The following is an 18,069-nucleotide window of genomic DNA, read 5'->3' as shown; positions in this document are numbered from 1 at the left end:
TCCTATTTATACATTTATCTTTCACTAATCGATTTTCACTAGGCGGCAGCTCATAAACTTAAATTGTCTATGATTTCAAACCACAAGAAGTCGGTTTCTATCTGTAACATATTTCAGTTTTGGTATGGATTTAATGCAAAAAAACTGAATTTATATTTTATTTATCTGTCACGTGTAAGGTTAGTAATTCCCCAAACATTACGCACCGCCAAATCGATGTCGTAACTTTAGATGGCGCCTAGCGTCGTTAGTCATCATTTATGTTTTTTAAAGTTTTTTTCTTTATGCATTACCTTAATCATTAGGCATCCGTTTAATTGGATTAGTGGAAACGGACATTAGTATATTCTAATTTAAAATAAATTACCTTTAATCAGTGGGTTTATGGGTCCTACTGCATTAGAAATAACGAAGTAGGTAGGTAGACTAGACATATTGTGTAGTGAGCGAGCGTTTCTTTCAAGATGTTCCAGAAGTTTATTGAACACTTAAGGTGATAGTCTAGACTACTTAAATAACACTACGTCTTAGTTTAGTGCGACATTTAGTAGATGTAGTTTAGTAATCGATTAACAGAAAAACACAATTTATTATAACAAAGCATAATTATACTTCAGCGTATTTTGACTCATTTCGTGTACGTAGATAAAAGTTTCCGGTATTCTTTGGATCTGCAGGATAACCCATAGAAGTAGTTTGATTATTTTCACATTCTCCTTTTTCGAAGTTCTCCCAACTTTCACAGGCGTAAGCGATGAATCCCCCTTCAGATGTATACCCGATAGATTCCTCGAAATAATCATGGGATCTACCGTGACTGCATGCATCTAAACAAATAAAAAATAATTAAATGTAAGTGCTAAGTCAGATTTATGAAGAGTTAGAACCTGTTAGAGTTTTTTTTGTTTTTTCATTTGCCCGTTGTCAAATATATTGTAAGAAAGAAGAAGCATAGCGGTGATAGCCCAGATGTTCGGCTTCACTTTCGGAGAGCCGAGTTCGAACCCTGCACACGCACTTCTAACTTTTCTAAGTGATGTGCTTTTTAAGTAATTAAAATATCACCTGCTTTACCAGTGAAGGAAAAACTGACTGAGAGTTCTGTATAATCAGTGTTCTCAAAAGAATGTTATGGCCACCAATTCGCACCGGGCCAGCGTGGTGGACTACGGCCTAAAATCCTAGGAGAGAGAAATTATAGGAGATCTTGGAATCTATATCTTGGAGGAATCTTGTTGGCTGGTAATGGGTTGATATGATATTAATGCTCGGTGTCCTAGGCTACATCTCTATAGAATCTCATCTCTATAAATTAAAAACGTGTAACATTTAGAGCTTAATATCTCGGGGTGCGAATGCTAGCCCTACTGGTTAATCTTCAAAACGGTTGAATTGATATATATAGTATTCATAAACGTGAAGAGTATTTAGAGCTTAAGCTCTGAATAGGTTCAGCGCACAATATTCTGCCTGCTCGTATAGGTCATATTTGAGAGCTATGGTGTTGGACACAATCAACGGATAGCGCCGTGCACGTGTGCATATAACCATATATGTAAAGATAATAAATAATGTAGACACGGAAATAGAAGGCGATATCGGAGAAGTCTTTGATACTAGCACAACTTATTTCAGAGGTAGACTGTAGGGGCAGCTATTTGCACTAGTTCTATTTGCATCAAAAACTTGCACTCCTTTGTGCAAATAGTTGCACCTTAGTTTGGATTCTATCTGTAAAAACTTTTTTGATGCCCCGTCTCGTTGTAAACACCGAGGCCCAGTCACCGATTGCTCGTGTAAAGGTGCATTTACAGCAGCGAAAAAAACGTCGACCCGCTCGATCGCTGCGACGGACCTTCCGTGAATTCACGAACTACGAGTATTACAGCAGAATCAAATTAGCGTATCCGACAAAACATAAATTTCACACGCATCGAATTAGCGTATCGGAAAAAACATAAATTTTAGAAAAGAAAGTTATTTAATCTATAATATATAGTAATAATAAAAACATTATTTTCCATAATTTGAAATAAATTTAAGCTTCTTTTGGAATTAATTTTATTTGTCGGTTACGCTTATTCGGCGGTAAAGGCTCGAAACATTGTGCATTTGTAAACGTCGGAACAGTGGCATGCCCATTACAAAACAAATAAACGAAAGATATACTGTTGCAACAACATACAAATTCAGTCGATGCACAATGTTTATTCTGAATTATAGCCGTATTTCTTCAATTTCGGCTTTGGGTTAATATGCACCTATTTATCTCTCATTAAAATGACTTGACAAGGTTACGTACGTAAAATTTGTCGTACGCCACCACATCCCGGTTGCGTCGGCATACCATTGTTGGGATAAAAGTCGGCGTGACCGTAGCTTCTTCGGTAACCAAACACTCCTCCGCAAGTGTGTATGATATCTACAAAATCTGCGTCAGTCTTATCTAGACGGTAATCTGGCGGCATTATTGGTAGTTCAAAGAGAGGACGTGCTGGATCCAGACCTGAATTTCAATAAAACGGGTATGCAAGTAAATGAAACATTTCGTTATTGTGCATTAAAAATTAGCTGAAAACCAACGATTCTGCCCTAACATAGATTTTTTTTGATATTAGTCAGTTTACTTACTCAGGTAAGTTTATTTCATAAAATATTTTACAAAATAATGTTTTAACCCTATAAAGTAGGTATAACAAATCAGCACATTAGGTACAGCACCCTAACGTCCATAGTTGGTCCGAGCTTGCACTACGCATTGTCACTTCTACTTCGCGACTCGTTGAGCTATGTCGGTATCTTTAGCTCTTCAACTGATCTCCTCATTTCTAGTGATGCCATAAAGATACTCCGAGCAAGGCTACATCCAATCTCGTAGTTCTAACAGTAACCTAACTTAACTAGTTTTGTTGACCATTTTGAGAAAAGGAAATAATCTTTTATTGGCATTGCCTTTACATTATTTTATATAATTAATAAATTCTTAGAAACCGTTATCATTCTGAGAGGAGACCTGTGCCCGTAGTTGACCCGTACTTAATGGGTTGATAACGTCGATGAATATATTAGTCGTAACATAGCTGTCCATAAGGTCGAGAAATACACTTATGCTTCTACCGATAGAAGAATATGGACCCATCAGTCCTCGTACCACCATCGGTTAGAAAACCTAGTAAGATCGGAATAACAACAGGGAAATTCTCTCACGCGTACCTACCTGTTATACGAAATATTTTTTCTGTTGAAAGCATTCCAGCATAGCCCATTACATGTGCTCCAAGACTGTGCCCAATTAAATGAATACTTTGACCCTTCAACCCGTACGTATTGATTAAAGTTCCGAGTAATTTAGCGACTCTTCCCCCCACGTATCTAGTGCTGATTGCGGCAAGTGGATAAATCTCATTTTTTGCTAAATCATACCAGTCTACTGTTATCACGTTCACATCATATTCTCTTAAGAGAGAGTTTTTTGTATTCTGTAACCAGTCAACGGTTTCCCCAGTTCTCCATCCATGGGTCACTACTCTAACATCATTAGATTTGTTGAAATATTCACTCTTAATAGGTTCATCAGTTTCAGGTATAACAAGGGCCTCTGGTTTATCCTCGTTATTTCTGTAAATGATTAAGATGATAAGTAAATTAAGGTAGGTGCATACTTAAAGGAATATAGTATTGAACTTTTAGAATTTAAATCTAAAGTTTGTCGCAGCTGACGCGAAAAATATCTTGGGCATGATGTTTATATGGGGAGGGAACGCAGGGTGTTCACAGTAAGAGCAAACCTGTTGGAACGCAGGATTGCCCAGTGTACGGACGCTGTAAAGGTCACACTGCCCAAATCAGTGCATTATTACACTCTGCTAACCTGCGGATCCTATACTTTTCAGGAAAATATCCTAGTACGTAGGTCCGTCACACCTATTGGCTGCATTTATACACACATGTCGTGGACAGTGGCTAGTTTTATTGTAATTGGTTCTTGTTTTTATGATTATGTTATGTCATGATCTGTTTTGTGTTTTAAATAAATAAAAAATAAAATAATACGTTCATGATGCTGCTCCGGTAAACGCGGTTCTGAAGTGAAGTGAAGTGAGTGAAGGTTCAGCAATGTTTGCTAAAACGCAGAAAGCTAACTTTGATACCATTGGTAGTGTGAGATTGTCTACCTCCGTATACCTACCTAGGTAATTCGATAGCGTGAAAGTGACATACGTCTCGTATGGCATCGAAAGAGTACCTGATCATATTACTGTGAAAAAGTACCTATAAAGGAGATGGCTGAATGTGCTGTCAACTCAAGTGACAACTCAAAAGTGCTTAAATACTTATTAAATGTAATTCATATTACCTAGTATATAAATAAAAATATGCATCACCAACAATGAAGTGCTCTGTGTCTTCGAGTATTGTTGACAAATTCAATACAATACTTGATCCGTAGTCATCCACGAAATACAACCAGTCCCCTTCGTTATTTTTCTCAACATCCTCCAGTGTTGTACTGTAACTGAGACTCGTGAGGAACGCTGAAATGGTTTTGAGATGAAATACCGAAAGTTGGTTTAGCGGTGACATCTAGGTAGGTAGGTTTCGGTCTACTTTTCGGGCGGACCAAGACCGCTCCCGGGCTCGCACCTTTCTTTTAAATGATGGTCCTGATGGTAAGTGGAAACCATCGCCAATAAGCTACGCTTCGCAGGTAATGCATGCAACACATCCCGCAAAGTGTTGCTCTGTGTCCAATGACCTGAAGCATAGATGTTAAGCCACTCTTCTCTTCTTCTTCTTAGTCGTTACAGTCTTGACAGACTTGTCGTGATGGTCATCTGATTGTTGTGGCTTGACAATCCGTCGCCACTCTTCTCTAACGGTTGCCTTTCTTGCCCATTCATGTAGAGGAGCCTCGATTGCGGCCTTCACTTGGTCCGTCCATCATACGTTAAGCCACATGTGCCTGTAATTACACCGGCAACCACGCCCTTCAGGCCGGAACACATCATTGAGACAATACTGCTTAGCGGCAGAAATAAGCATGGACCTCTAGCTTTTTTGGGGCTATGTGCGCTTTGCGCGATTAATGACACTTTTTTATTCTTTGTTGCTTTTATAAGTGAATATAAATAGACAAATGTTGAGATAAAACACTAATCTTAACACTCATGATATATTTTTTTTTTAATTGTTTTAAAAATACACATACAGTCACACGGACGTCCAAGACAGCACGTCTTGGACGTCCGTGTGACTGTATGTGCGGATCACGATAACGAGCGAAATACTTCACTTATAGAGTTGGTTTTTTTTATAGGCTTCAGTATTTTGAGGAATAAAACCCTATTACTTTTCACGGTATAATTAGATGTAGTTTTATTTACAAATAATTAATCTCAATTTTAATTGTAATGAATGAGATTATGAGGCGTGCACTTTTGGATTTTCCAACTATTTTACGTTTGTACGCGACATCGTAACGAATCGCTTGGCGTCACGTCTTTGTCAGTACAGTGGTAACTAATCACGGATGAAACCTCCTACCAGGCCAGACTAAAGAAAATTCAGAATTATGATAAGACACCGGGAGGTATCTTTGCATCGTTCGAGGTGCATCCATAATGCAGTCGTATTTATATCAAAATACCCACCAACTCAATGTCATGAACATAAATAATTATCAAAAGTTAAATTATTTACCCACTTTATAAATTTACTGTAACAATTATATTGCCTGCAACAGCGCTACGCCAGGAAAGTCGTCAAACTATATAATAACATAGGGGACAAGTTATATTATGTGAATGATCTGTAAGTTAATGGAAATAAAATTATCATTTTTATTTTTTACCTAAGAACACACCAGTCACGAGCGATACATCGAAGTAATGTTCCATATTTGTTAATGTTAAACTGTTCTCGGTTTAGAAAATATTAGATAATATGACTGGCTAAGTAATGCACATGGTTATTTATTAGTATTCAGTTACGATAAGTTCCTGTCGAATAATAACTTCCGTTAATTAACATGGTATGTATTACTTAGATATGTATGCAGTAGGGCGTACTCAGGGGGGGCACCCTTCTAAACTTAAGCACGGCTAGTATCTCCATTGTTATCTCCCCAGGGAAGGGATGAAAATAGCTGCTCCCTCAGCTTTATCAGCTCTCAGAGCACTGGCGCACAAAGGGAAATAATATCTAAATACCTAATATATGAATCATGTATAAACAGTACTGTACACTCGAACGCAAAAATAGATACTGTTAATCAGATTATTGATGGAATGCGAAACTGGCATCTAGCTGAGAACAGGTTTTGAGAAGCTGTAATATGGGCTAACCATCGCGAAAGCTTAGGGCCCAAATTATATTGATGACCTCTATTATTAAAACACTTGAATTGCTGTCCCAAAGAACAATATTGTTCTTAGACACTAGCCCTTGGCTGGTCTCACCTGCTGGTAAGATGGTATGATAGATAGATAGATCTTTATTTGCATAATACACACGTTTACATAAATGTCATTTAAATATCAATTACGAAGTCACAGTGTATTGCCATTAGCTGGCGTGCAAATATTACGAATTATTGCTTGCAATTAACACATAGAATCAATTTAAAAACATGCAATTTAAAGGCAGTTAAGTCGTACTAAACTTGTACCCTAACTTATTATTAACACGCCACGGACCGGGACATAACCACGTCCGATGGTTTCCACCAGGCCTGACGCAAAGAAAATTCTTGCAAGGAATCGAACCTAGGACCTCCTATCTAAAAGGCTCACGACTGCGCCAGGGATGTATTCACAGTTATTAGTAATATATAAGTTATAAGTACAGTATATATTTTTTTTTATTCCAATTATAGTTACTAAGAGTCCCCACATACGGGCCAGTAGCCACAACGCGGCCATCGGCATATTTTCTATAGTGAGCAGCATCGTCGAATCGATGATTGGTAGTCTGGCGGCCACCGGCATCAACCGTGTGCGGGAACATGTAGACAAGAAAACTGCAGAAAATATGCCGGTGCGGCGTTTTGTGGTTATGGCCAGCGGCATGCGTCCGGGGACATGTAGACAATCGTATTGCACCAAATGGTGTCAATCAATCAGCAGTAATAGCATAGGAAAGTGTACTAAGTGTTACACCTGTAATTTCGACGGGCGAAAGGTGAAAATATTAGTTTAGTGACCGATTTCGGCCGTGGTGCTCAATTTCCAGGGACATTTTCCAACTGCGCGGGAGATGTTATATTGCACAAGTGTGTGCGCAAAAACTGGTGAACCTACACTCTCATAGTGCATTCAGACGTAATAATCCGAAACGACCGTAAGGAGATCAGGCGCAAGACTGTGCTCTCCAAGGCACGGGCGTGAATCCTTGCCAAATTCCGATCACCGGGCTGGTACTAAGAAGCAAAAAAGGTGAAAATAACCATCAAATAACACACAAATTAAATCATAGCAACGTTATTGTATTTTTTATTTTTTTGAATTGAATCCTTTGTGTGCTTACACAGTAAACACTGATCTCAACACTTACAACTAAAAATATTCTAAAACAAAATTAATGGGTACTTGAAGTTAAAATATCGTGGCTTGTGCAAGGGCTTCTTTTCACCAAGGCGAAGTATTACTTAAGTACATAGGAATTATGGGTTCGCTGTAATAACTTTAAAAGTGCTACTGGTGTACACCTCGAATTTTGAAAAAAATATTACCACTTATTGTGCTGAGATATTGTGCATTATGCCTTAAGATTTTAACATTGGGTGCCTGTTTCACCACATCTTTTGCCAATGTGCACTTTAATTTACTCTCATACATTTCTTTATACAAACTGATATATACGATAAAGTTTATTATATTAATCTAATATATTGCTATCTTTTTCATTTTAGTCTATAGAAAATGTCAACTGACTTGTTGTGCTCTATTTATTTATAAAATATGTTGGTATTTCGATAATTTTTCCAGTACTTACTTTTAAAACAATGCTAATGGGAAAAATGTTTTTAAAAAAGGCAAATTTAATTTCTTTCTCGACAGAGACCGCCTGGTAATAGGTACTCAAGATATAAAGAATATCGTTACGCAACTGTTAAACAGAGAAATACTTAGTTTTGATCAATAATAAGTAAGTAGGTAGGTATATTTTAAATTATGGAAAAGTTAATTCACAATGGAGACTAGATATCACATGGTTTGAGCTATATCGATTCATACTTTTGTTTTCTTTTTGTATCTACAGAGAAGTTCAGAGGGAAAAATTAAAAACAATGTCAGATCAACTAGAATTTTACAAAACGTAAGTACAACAAAGAAATCAGGCAACTAATTTAGACTAGTAACATATGAAATAAAATTCGCAATAATACAATAGGTAAAAGTTAATAAACCTAATATATTAAAAAATATATAAGTGTAATAATAAACATATTCTAGAATAATAATAAGATTTAAGCTGTTGATACCTACAGGTTAAGTTTTTGAGATGAGCATCGTTGGGGGAGCCGTAACCATTAAAGGTAGACTCAAAGACTCATACTATAGGTATATTAATATGCATTTAAAATAATTAAGTACGTAAGAAGGAAGCGTGAATTCCCTAAACTCATATTTTCAATACGTGGCAGGTTATCTATGTCGCATTTTTAAAGTTCGCATACCTACCACTGTTACGCTATTCCATAGTAATGCGAATAATTTTACAATTGGTCAGTCGAAATTGTTGAGCATACAATACTTTAAAAATATAAATATTAATCGTAATGAACAATGGGATAATTTATTGCACAAACAGTTGATGCTAACGATCTAATGTAACGCTAGGCGGTTCACCTAGAAAACATGCATTCTTGAAAAACAATTGAAACAAGTTTACCTACTGTGTGTAGAATTATCGCAGCTTAATCTAATTTTGTCGGCAGTGACCTGAGTGATGACGTTCTTGTCTTATACCCCTGTGGGAACTCGTTGCCCACAAGTTACGACGTCATAGCACACGTCTGATTCAAGAATACCGTCGGCAGTCAAAATGACGTCATAACTACTACAGTAACTGTCTAAAAAAGGCAAACGAAACGTGATAATTAATGTTAGCAAACTTTGACGTTAGAGAACCTTTTCAGTGACACGCAACTAACGTCTTAACGTCACAGATACTAACTGTCTTTTTCTCTCTTACGAAAAAAAGATTTATGTTTGTTGACATTAAGTATCTATTTTCGTTAGCCTTTTTTTTACTAGTACAGCGACAAGGTACCAGCCATCAGGCTGGTACCTACCGATAACAACTTTGCCTGCAGGCACATTCTGTAATTCAGTTGACACCAAATTTAGCTAACCACTGGAAATTCGCCACCCAAAAATCCATATTTTGCATTCTTAATCCTAAGTTTCCAATTCAGTTAATTTCAACTCGGTTACGTTATGTATAATAATGGTCTGGGCGTTATTTGATGACAACTTTCCACAGTGGCTAGCTAAATTTGGCATCAACTGAGATACAGATCAGTCCGGTGGTAAGGGAGATGACGGCATTTTCGAAACAAACGGGTACTGGCTAAAACTTATGGCTAACAGCTTCCTGTCGAGTAGGTAGGTACTTAGATAAAATGCATAAGTGCATATAGAGGCTACTGTCTTACTATACAAAGAGGGCAACAAGTCACCGCACTAGGTTAAAGCCGAGGACGCGTTTCTACTGAAGTGGGGAGGAGGGCACGAGACGTGCAGGGTCCCATATCAACAATGACGTTTTAATAATACCAAACACGAACCAAAAATTAGTTTCCGTCACAAATTTTTTTTTCAAGTTGAAAATTCTTGTATGAAGAGATGTCAAAAATAACGTCACAAATAATATTAAGTGTGAATTTAAAATTTTAAAGTCCTAAAGAATCCGGGACGAAATTCAACTCGACTATAAAACATAATACACGTTAAAGCTTGTTTGTTAAAGCGTTAACGATTGGAAATAGTCAACTTGGCTATCAGTGATGGCTCGGGATAGACCAATCATTTAAAGCGATGAAATTCATATAATATTTTGATGGGATTATTCCTGCAAATCTCCGCTCCTCTCGACCACGTCGAAGCTCACCCCTCGCAACATTATACAGTATACGTGTGGTGCGGTGCGTATCTACATGCCGCGTGCTATACCTATGCCGCCATGACCATATTAATCGAATAATTTCAGTGAGAAAGATTTCGACTGAAAAAAGATTTATTCTTAAACAAATATACTCATCCTACGCGAGCTATGCATTTCACGATAGCTTGTTATATGTCAGTAAGATGTGATGCTGATACAATTTTATTAAACTAGACTTTGTACATATTTCCCACCGATATTTTTATGGAGTTTTTCGATACTTCTAGCCTGTTGCGTAGATCGTGGGACGTGGTCGCAACCATAAACGGGGAAATACTATTTAATAAAGTAGACCACTATAGTAAACACTGTCGTCTGTGTTTTTTAAGACAGCAAACTTAATTATTGAATAACATAAACCAGTAATTTTTTACTGGGTCTTAGAAACCTTGATGTTGCCTTGGCGCTCCATATAATATGATATATATTGGCTCTTTTCGAAGGTATATTTTGTTAGCTGTACACCACGGAATTCAAAAATTGTTATTTGTTTCCGTTTCGGAATAGGCACTTCTATTACTATTTTATATGAAATAATTTTATATAGTCCCTCAGAACAACGAATGAGGACTATCCTTATATTAAAGATGCCTCGGTATGTTATTTAAAAAAGGGGAAAAAAAGCGATGGCCCCGAATGCGATTCTATAAACGCAACGTTCGATCAAGGAAGGTTCGTTCGGACAACTCGGGACTCACTGCAGCAGAACCGCGCGACAGAACGCTTCAACATGCTAAACTTGCGCTGTGAGTTTTACCTCATACTTTTTATTTGAATGTAAATAAATTCGGCCGTATAATGTAGCGTAGTTCCAATCTAGTGCGGTTCAAAGCTGGGTGTTCGCTGGAGATATTATTTTATCGGGTGGCATAGGTCGCATGCGGCTGGCCGCACCGCAACCGCACCTTCGGATACATCCTCTCCACGCACGTACATACACACTACACCTTATAACCTACCTATCTATTTGTTATGATTAATTTATGTCAATTTCTTTAAAGCGTACATTTTATTCTTATTTCTTAGGAGGTTCTTAACGATATTGAGTTCTCGAAACATGTTCCAAAAAAAAAACGAGTTTTAATATACATAAGTACAAAATTGTGTAAAAAATCATGCATGCAAGGAATATTAGCGTTTAGTTTATTTTGTAAATAATCCTAATAAAACTAATTACAGTCTTCGCGGTTGACTGAAAAATAAATAATATTTTAGGTTTTCAGGTGGGATTGCTTTAAGGAACCGAGTGGTAGTGCTATTTTACTAAAAATGTTTTCTTAAAAAACAAAAAACAACAACAAACTAGAAAATTTAGACACATACGAAAATTATTAAAAATTACTGGCAAACTTATATATACGAGATTGGATTGGTCAGAATATGCATATTTTTGTTTGAGCACCTTTTCATATAGCGTTGTGCCACTTGGTTACATTCAGTATAATTAGTGTAAGATGTTACTTTAATGATAAGTCTAAATAAAATTACGCTCAAGTACTGGCTCAGTTCATCAGAACCTCGTTCATACAACAATACCTAAATAAATAAGTGTATAATATAATATCTAATAGGTATGTTTTTACATATGTACAGTTAAAAAATCAAACAAAGTTACAATAACGAATAAAATAAAAATTTGTACTTGGAAAAAAATATCCATTAAAACATGAAACAGTATATCGGTTCTGTTCGACCTATGTTAACTCTAAGTCTAACTAAGATTATTTGTGTTGTATATAATATGAATTCGCGCATTCGGCACTGATCTAACCTATTACCTAAGTGATTTTGTGGGCAGTATGTAATTTTGTTACTAAGAACTCTCGTCGACTTGCCGTCCTGTACACGGACATTTTAATTTCCGTTCGCTTTTCTGATTCCAAAATAAATGTTGTCATGTCTAAATCAAAATTTAAGGGACAGCGTAAAAATAAAAGATTAAATACAAAATATAATGTCATAGACATTTTAAGTAATAAATATTATATTATAATTTAAAGTGATAACAGTTTTCTCACATAGTTATATATAACTGTTTACATTGTTATATAACTGGATGACATTAAAGCAGCTTTCCTGTTTATGCTCTTACTTATGCTCTTTATGGAATACTTTAAGTCCGTATGCCTGTTCTAAGGAATAGAAAGAGATCATACAAGACCATTGAAAAACATTAACGGGGGGGCTTCTGATATGTCTGAATTTACCATAAGATTCTATCGTCACCAGAATCACGATAATTTGACCCATTGCTAGACATTACTTTTCCTAAATGATAATACCCGAAGATAGGGATGTGAGCAACCGGCGCGGCGGCACTCGGTTAACGACAACAGAGCTCTTCAATTCGATGTTAACAATATATACTTACAGAATACAAAAGAACCATATACCATTGCGGGCTATTATTCAAAAACGTTGTAAGTAGATAGCTATAGGAACAGTGAGCGCCGAACGCGTGAAGTCTTACTAGTTTTTTTTTAAATTGTACGTACTTAAATATTTAATATTAACTACATATCATAATATTGGTATGAGCGGTGCTGTGGATGCGTCCCCGCTCATACCTAAAGCGTTTAGGTGAACGTATTCTCGCACTGCCTACTTGCCTTTAATCGACGCAGTAACAGCCTAGTCGTTTCGGCTAATCGATGATATTATGGCACATTTAACGCGTGTTTCATAAATCAAGTTAAACTTCGCAGTTATCGCTGTGATAATCGCTTATAACTGCATAGTATATATTATCACAATTAAACAGGAAACTAAAAACGTTGCGCATTTACATCGAATCGTTAATTGACATTAAGATTTAATTGGAAGGCAGCCAGTGCGATCACAAAACGCCACTGCATCCACAATTACACGTATGTACATTATTACTAATTACTTCAGTCAAACTGTTGTGTGACTGAAAACGTGTCTAATTTCTTATTACAATATAGTACGACGTCCCAGCGAGACTGGCGACAAAGGTGGGATGTTTAACACTAGGTTTACAGTGATCAGTGAACGTAAAATAATATGTTCGAGAAACGAGGCAACGATGGCCACTGCTCCCTAAATTATTATTGAACGTAGGTACGTATCGGAAAACCGTTTTAAAGTCTACCTAAATAAATAGACAATAATTACAAATATACATACAACCTACGCGTCTTAGTCTTTTTATAAATTGACTTATAAAATTAACGTAGGGAAGTTACTCTCGTTAAAAGTAGATAACATAATTCAGAAACAATAAAACCACAATCACTGTAGCCCATCGTTGACTCGGATAAAACAAGACATTTACCTATATCATTTGGTACATTAATTATGGACATCGTCGCGCTGCAGGAATTTCCTACGCGCGGAAAGATTAGGTTAATTAATTTCGGCGGACAATCGCATGGAATCGAGCGAGGCGGAGGTCGCAAAGAAACAGGGATTTTATATGTCTATCGATATTTTCTTCTAATATATAACTTTCTACTAAAATCGTAATCGAATTTTATCGATCGCGGTTTCGGTGGGGATTGAATAAGCAAAATCGGTTGAGCTGGGATCGGCGATCAGCAGACAGTCTCGGCGGACGCCAGCGGAGACAGCGCCGCGAGCGCGCTCAGCGGCGATAGCGGCGGCGGCGCGCTCAGCGGCTCGGGCGAACGGCGTCGCAGCGCTTGCCGTTTGCGGAACTCCAAGAACTCCTCCTTCATGGCCCGCACGCGTGCCTCCACGTCGTCGCGCGAAGCCCGCACGCGCGTGCGCTCGGGCGTCGATGGCGTGGGCGTACGCGTCGCACGGTCCCACTCGTAGTGTACGTCTACCGAGCCCGCGTCCACCGCTTCGCCGGAGCCAGGCCGCGGCGGAGGTGCGGGCGGAGGCGGCCGGTACGGGGGAGGGCGCCACTCGGCTAGACTGCCTGTTCGGCTGCTGCGGTTGTGCTGCGACGAGGAGGCGTTCTTACTTCCGAATCCGCTCGAGGACGACCTGCTTTCCGGCGAAGCCTCGTGAGGCGGCGGCACCGGTAGCTCGGTCACCGCTCTCGATCTTCCATGTCGCGGCGTGGGCCGCATCCTCGGCCGGACGAAAGCCCCGCAAGCGCGCGTCTGCTGTAAGTCCAGCACAGCGATAGGCGGCGGCCGCGACCGGAACGACGGAGGCGTCGGGAACGAACCGTCCGCAGAGCTCGGGAAGGGTACCGAACTGAGGTCGGAGATGTGAAGGGGTGACCAGGGCGTCCAGGCGGGCGCCCAGACGGGCCAAGGAGGCCAGGGCGGCCAGTGGAAGGCGAACGCTGGCGAAGAGGCGCGAAACAGCGGGGGAGCGGCGGTAGGGCGGAGCGGCGCGCGCAGGCGCGGCAGGAACCCGCCGTCGTCGGAGGAGGAGGGCGCGGGCGACGGCGAGGTCGTGGAGGCCACGGAGGACGCGCTGATGGAGGACGCGGTGCGTGAGCCCCAGCGCTGCGCCTCGTCGCCGCAGCGGGTCGCCGGCCAGATCCAGTTGGCCGTGAATCGCAAACACTGCACTATACTCGATATTCCGCTTTCTCTAAATCTGCGTTGAAATAAGAAATGTTTGTATTTTTTATAGATTTTTTGATATACTCGTATTACAATAATTAGATAGTTCAGCAAATTATTAGACTGACCTGATTTCCTAAATCATACAGCGGCGTGAAAAAAGGCATGAATAAGTAATAAAGCAAATTACACTCTGAGTTCAAGATAAGTTTATAAACGTATTACAAAGCACAGCTTAAACTATGAGACAAACGGGTTAACCTACCTCTTTTCTCGATTAAAAAATTATATAGTTAAGTGGACCAAGCACTATAATTATATATGCTTACCAAGGCGAGCTCTACGAAGGGCTCCCGTGACTCCCGCCGTTTGTGCTAAATGTTTTAACTTTAACAGTCGTTATATTCGCGTCATTATTAGTGTTATAAGTATATAGCTGATGTATCTTATTCGTGTAGTGTGGTTTAGTGTTGTGTGTGACCGACTTACTTTTTAAAAGGCACTTGAGTGCTGTCTGCGGCGCGAAGGTCGGTCAGTCGCGCTGCTACCATGTTGTATGCTGCAACCGAATAATTTCTGACGATTAACGCGGTGCAGTGAGCTGTTCAGCACATTGCGGCCGCGCCCGCACCCGCCCGCCACCGCACCACCACCACAACATACCACACCTCCAAATACCACCCACAACACCCGCGCCTCAACGCACACCATATTGTCAACTTGAAAGCCAAGCTTACCGGAAATTGTATAGACAGATATTTATATATATTGTCGTAGTATATTTATTTATATTTGAAAAAAAGGTTTTAAAAAAAATACAAAACTGACTGCTATTAAAGTTGTATTATCTGTTGTGAAGTTTGGTATTTTTTCTTCGAAGATTTGTTATATCTGTCCCATATAAAAGAATATACCTATAGTAAAAATTTATCAATTTTGTCGATCAATATTAAGTTACCCTTTTATATTCACGCAACAAACCTTCCCCTTTTTAAAAATAGTATAGAAGGCACTGCCTGCTACCGTTACGAGGGGTCGATAACGGTATAGTTACATCACTGACAAATTCATCGGATGGGGTTCTCCCTAAAATTAAAGATGGTAAACATAAAGGTCAACGTACTATAAAAATGCAAAGAAGGTACGCTAAAACGCACTTTTGTAATTTTTTATATTTCTTTGATACGTTATATTTTAATTTTTAGTCTTCATTGAAACTCATTTCCTAGCAATTTCTATTTTTGCCTATAACGAAAACGCAAGACATGTTCTTTGATATTTTACTCTACGTATACATAGGTATATCAAGTAACGAATTTATTAAATACAAAACTAATGAGTTTTAATCGTGTGCTAGCGGCCCTGACGGTCTTCGGGCCTATAGCAGCAGGGACTCTGTGGCATTTTGCCTGTATTCGCACATATTGTTACGCCACTTATACTGGGATATTCGTCTGCTTTACACCAAAAAGGGAACATATAGAGTTGAACGCACCATGGAGGGATAAAAAATTAAGCCAATTTCCAATAAGCTTTTTTGCGGTAATGTTCAAAATAAAAATGTTCAAAGGTACTTAGGTAGTTACGGTATGTATCAAATAGCGTAATGTTTTAAATATAAAGCAAAATTATAATTAAATATCAAGTAAGCATTGTTATTACCAAATTTCAGTCTCGAAATTAAAATATGTAGGTCCTTGCGCCTTAACGTGTATTAAGATTAAAATCCGATACGATTCGTTCTTTATTTATGTTTAAATCTCTAGATTTAAATAATACACACGTATTTAAAATAAGCACACAAACTAAAAAAGCCATTCCGAAACCAAGCAACCAACATTTGTAACTATGCTATGTGTAACGTTTATTAACTTTAACTAAGTAGGTACCTATATTAATATACACACTTTACGAGACTTTTGACGTGTCTAAATCAACAGTGAGCGTATGAAATTTTACCCTTAGTAATAAAACAGAACAAACAAAACCGTGCGGCAATATTTTTGAACAGCAAGCAAAAGTCAAGTTATTGACAAACGTTAAACTCTCAATGAAGTGCTTTTAACTTTAATTTATATGATTATCCAAGTCAGTTAAAAAGTCCGGCCAGCAAAACATGATAAAATATGAACGAGTAGGTGAATGTTTATTCACCTACTTTAAAAAAAATTGTGCGTTACGAAACTCTACTCGCAAGTAATTATGGCAAAGTAAGTTTACCCACGTTAACTTTTTCTTGTCATACTGGTCTTACTTTAGTGTCATGAAAAAAAACTCATAGTTTGTATCGTGATTCGATGATTTGCTTCGTCACCGACAATATGGTAAATGGTGTGAAAAATTTGTTCTTTACTCTTTCATACTATACAAATTTCTTAGCGTGAATGAACAATGCATACAGATGCAATATTTCACACACGCGCAGAGTACAGACTCAGAGAAAGAAAACTATTTTCACTTTCTATCTATTCAAAGAAACTCGGGTATGCTATTCGACTCTATCAAAGATTCACACTTCTAGCTGAGGAGTCTCTACATAGGTCAGTGACGCGAGCGTCGGGAGCGGGCTAGCGGCCGCTTCTCCCACGATTCTCACCTTTCTCCTGCTTGCGACGCTTACGCTTATTGCATATCTTCACCGCGCAAACAGACAGTATGATGGCAACAATGAAAAACAATATGCCGCCCACCACTCCCGCCGTTATCGCTTTATGCTTCACTCGCGCAGGCACGGGAAACTTGACCTCCTCGGAGCTCTCGTAACTTGTCGCTGAGTTGGCCAATACACGGAAGTAATACGTCCGTCCGCCTACTAGGTTCTTAACTGAAACAGAATTGGTCGTAATATTAAAAAGTACTTTTTACTTTTGACACTTAAGAGCGTTTTTACCCACTGGAAGTATGAAAATGTTAAGCTCTAAATAAGGCTCAGATTTATAGTGTACTTTAACTTTGCTCAGACAAAAAAACGGTAGACAATGCCATGTCATGGGTCTATGCTTTATGCTATAAAACCGTCTCTCCTATGAGAGACGAGGTCTGTGCCCATCAGTGGGACTTTGCTGCGGACGAAACTCTTTGCAAAATCTTTGTAGGTAAGTATGGACAGCTATTACATTGAGATGTAATAGCTGTCCATACTTACCTATTACTAGGGTGAGCCCTAAGAAGGCAAATCCAGATCATAATTTCATCATATCTACAATTATGCCTTGCCTTGCATATTAATTGTAGATATTTATTATGTTACTAAAATAACGTTTTACGTTACCTGCTGGCTCTTAGGGACTACAAAATATGGAATAGAAAAATATCAAAAGACAGTTCCTTAAATGTAGCAAAAATAAATTATAATAATGGCTTTATTAAACACAGAACTAAATTTATATTTCTATAT

At 38.4% G+C, this 18,069-nt stretch overlaps 1 protein-coding gene across 4 annotated transcripts in view; it reads right to left on the bottom strand.

Moving 5' to 3' along the window:
* Positions 1–11,345: 11,345 nt before the first annotated feature.
* Positions 11,346–18,069, bottom strand: part of LOC120627214 (protein turtle) — a 28,203-nt gene continuing 21,479 nt past the window's right edge. For 2 of the 4 annotated variants that reach the window (XM_039895088.1, XM_039895090.1), the window contains 2 exons: positions 17,269–17,496; positions 15,171–15,248 (listed from right to left, as the gene is read on the bottom strand). In XM_039895088.1, coding sequence (XP_039751022.1) covers positions 15,217–15,248; positions 17,269–17,496 — 260 coding nt within the window. In that variant the 3' untranslated portion in view covers positions 15,171–15,216. Of the gene's footprint in view, positions 14,707–14,800; positions 14,809–15,161; positions 15,249–17,268; positions 17,497–18,069 lie in introns of those variants that run through there. The other 2 variants (XM_039895087.1, XM_039895086.1) reach the window with 2 other exon arrangements.

Source organism: Pararge aegeria, chromosome 11 (genome assembly GCF_905163445.1).
Source record: "Pararge aegeria chromosome 11, ilParAegt1.1, whole genome shotgun sequence".
Classification (NCBI taxonomy): Eukaryota; Metazoa; Arthropoda; class Insecta; order Lepidoptera; family Nymphalidae; genus Pararge; species Pararge aegeria.
This window is presented reverse-complemented; position numbering and strand designations above follow the sequence as displayed.